Source organism: Fukomys damarensis, unplaced genomic scaffold, assembly GCF_012274545.1.
Source record: "Fukomys damarensis isolate Sample0158 unplaced genomic scaffold, DMR_v1.0_HiC HiC_scaffold_17, whole genome shotgun sequence".
Lineage (NCBI taxonomy): Eukaryota > Metazoa > Chordata > Mammalia > Rodentia > Bathyergidae > Fukomys > Fukomys damarensis.
In genome coordinates, this window is record NW_022900929.1 from 35,490,730 (window position 1) to 35,492,260 (window position 1,531).

General features: G+C 41.9%; 1 protein-coding gene across 1 annotated transcript in view; it reads right to left on the reverse strand.

Annotated features, from left to right (window-relative positions):
* Rad51 (RAD51 recombinase) overlaps positions 1 to 1,531 on the reverse strand; it is a 32,054-nt gene that overhangs the window by 7,760 nt on the left and 22,763 nt on the right. The window contains exon 7 of the mRNA XM_010624694.3: positions 395 to 508. Within this exon, the coding sequence (XP_010622996.1) occupies positions 395 to 508 (114 nt within the window). The remainder of the gene's footprint in view (positions 1 to 394; positions 509 to 1,531) is intronic.

The window sequence follows — 1,531 nt, forward strand, 5'->3', positions numbered from 1 at the left end:
TTTTTTTTTTTTTAAAGTAGACCTTTCTCTGTTTGTTTGTTTTGGTACCAGGGATTGAACTCAAGGGACCTGGCATTTGCAAGGCAGGTGTGTGGTGCCACTGAGCTAAATCCCTGGCCCTTCTGTTTGTTTTTTTTTAAAAGACAGGGTCTCGCTATATAGTTCAGGTGGCCCTGTACTCACTATATAGCTCAGGCTGGCCTCAAACTTGTGGTGATCCTCTTGACTCAGCCTCTCAAATGCTGGGATTATAGGTGTATACCACCAACCTGGTGGCTTCATTTTTCAATAGTGATTAGACATAAAGTACAAATAGGAACTAAAATTTAAATTTGTTTCTAAGCTTTTCAGGAAAGGGACTCTTGGAACATTTACTGCCTTCTACTGTACATACCTGGACTCAACCATCATGGCTGATGCTTGATAAAGGAGCTGCGTCTGGTGATCTGTGTTGAACCCTCGAGCGTATGCAACATTATCCAAAACATCACTGCCAGAAAGACCGTACCTAACAAGAACATGTAGGCTGTGTTGCGTCTGGTGATCTGTGTTGAACCCTCGAGCGTATGCAACATTATCCAAAACATCACTGCCAGAAAGACCGTACCTAAAAAGAACATTGGTAGGCTGTGCACACAAGTAAATGATAAATGCACCTCTAACACTTAAAATTTAGGTAAGAAATGAAATTGACAGTGCTTGTAAGGCCCAAGAATATGACTCCCTATTAGTAAATTCAGGCAAACTATCCAGAGAGATGACCGCAGCAAGTACTTTTGAGTGGATCTACTTGGCAAGACTTTATGACCAATCCCGAGCAACTTAGCAACTTAAGAGAGACCCTGTTTCAAAATTTAAAAATAAAGACCCTGAGATCAATTTGCAGTACTGCAAAAAAGTTTCTTTCTTTCTTTTTTTTCCCCCTGGTACCAGAGAGCAAACTCAGAACCTTGAGCTTGCAAGGCAGGTGGTGGCACCACTAAGCTAAATCCCTGGCCCTTGCAAAAAAGTTTTTTAAAAAAATTTAAATCAGGGCTGGCGATTTAGCTCAGGGGCTCTGCTGCTTGCCTTGCAAGCGCAAGGTCCTGAGTTCGATCCCCAGTACACATACACACACACACACACACACACACACACACACACACACGGGTGTAAACAGAAAGATTCAAGAGGTCTTAGTACTATATTACACAAGTCTTCTAGTTTTGCCTCAAGAAATACTGATACATTATATGAGAAACTCAGAATATAAATAGCAAAATAAAAGATATCAGGAAAAAGGGAAGAGGACCAAGAGATGGGGAGAGCAGGGAGGGAAGAGAGGGGAAGGAGAAGAAAAAAATATTGAAGTAATATACTATCAGGAAGAGACTGTCTTTTTGCTACTAGAACATGGAAGGTTCACCAGGAAAATAGAATTATCCTCTTTTCTCACAAGACCATGGGGTGGGCCAGGGATTTAGCTCAGTGGTTCCACCACCTGCCTTGCAAGCAAAAGGTCCCCAGTTCGATCTCCCATACCAAGAAGGTT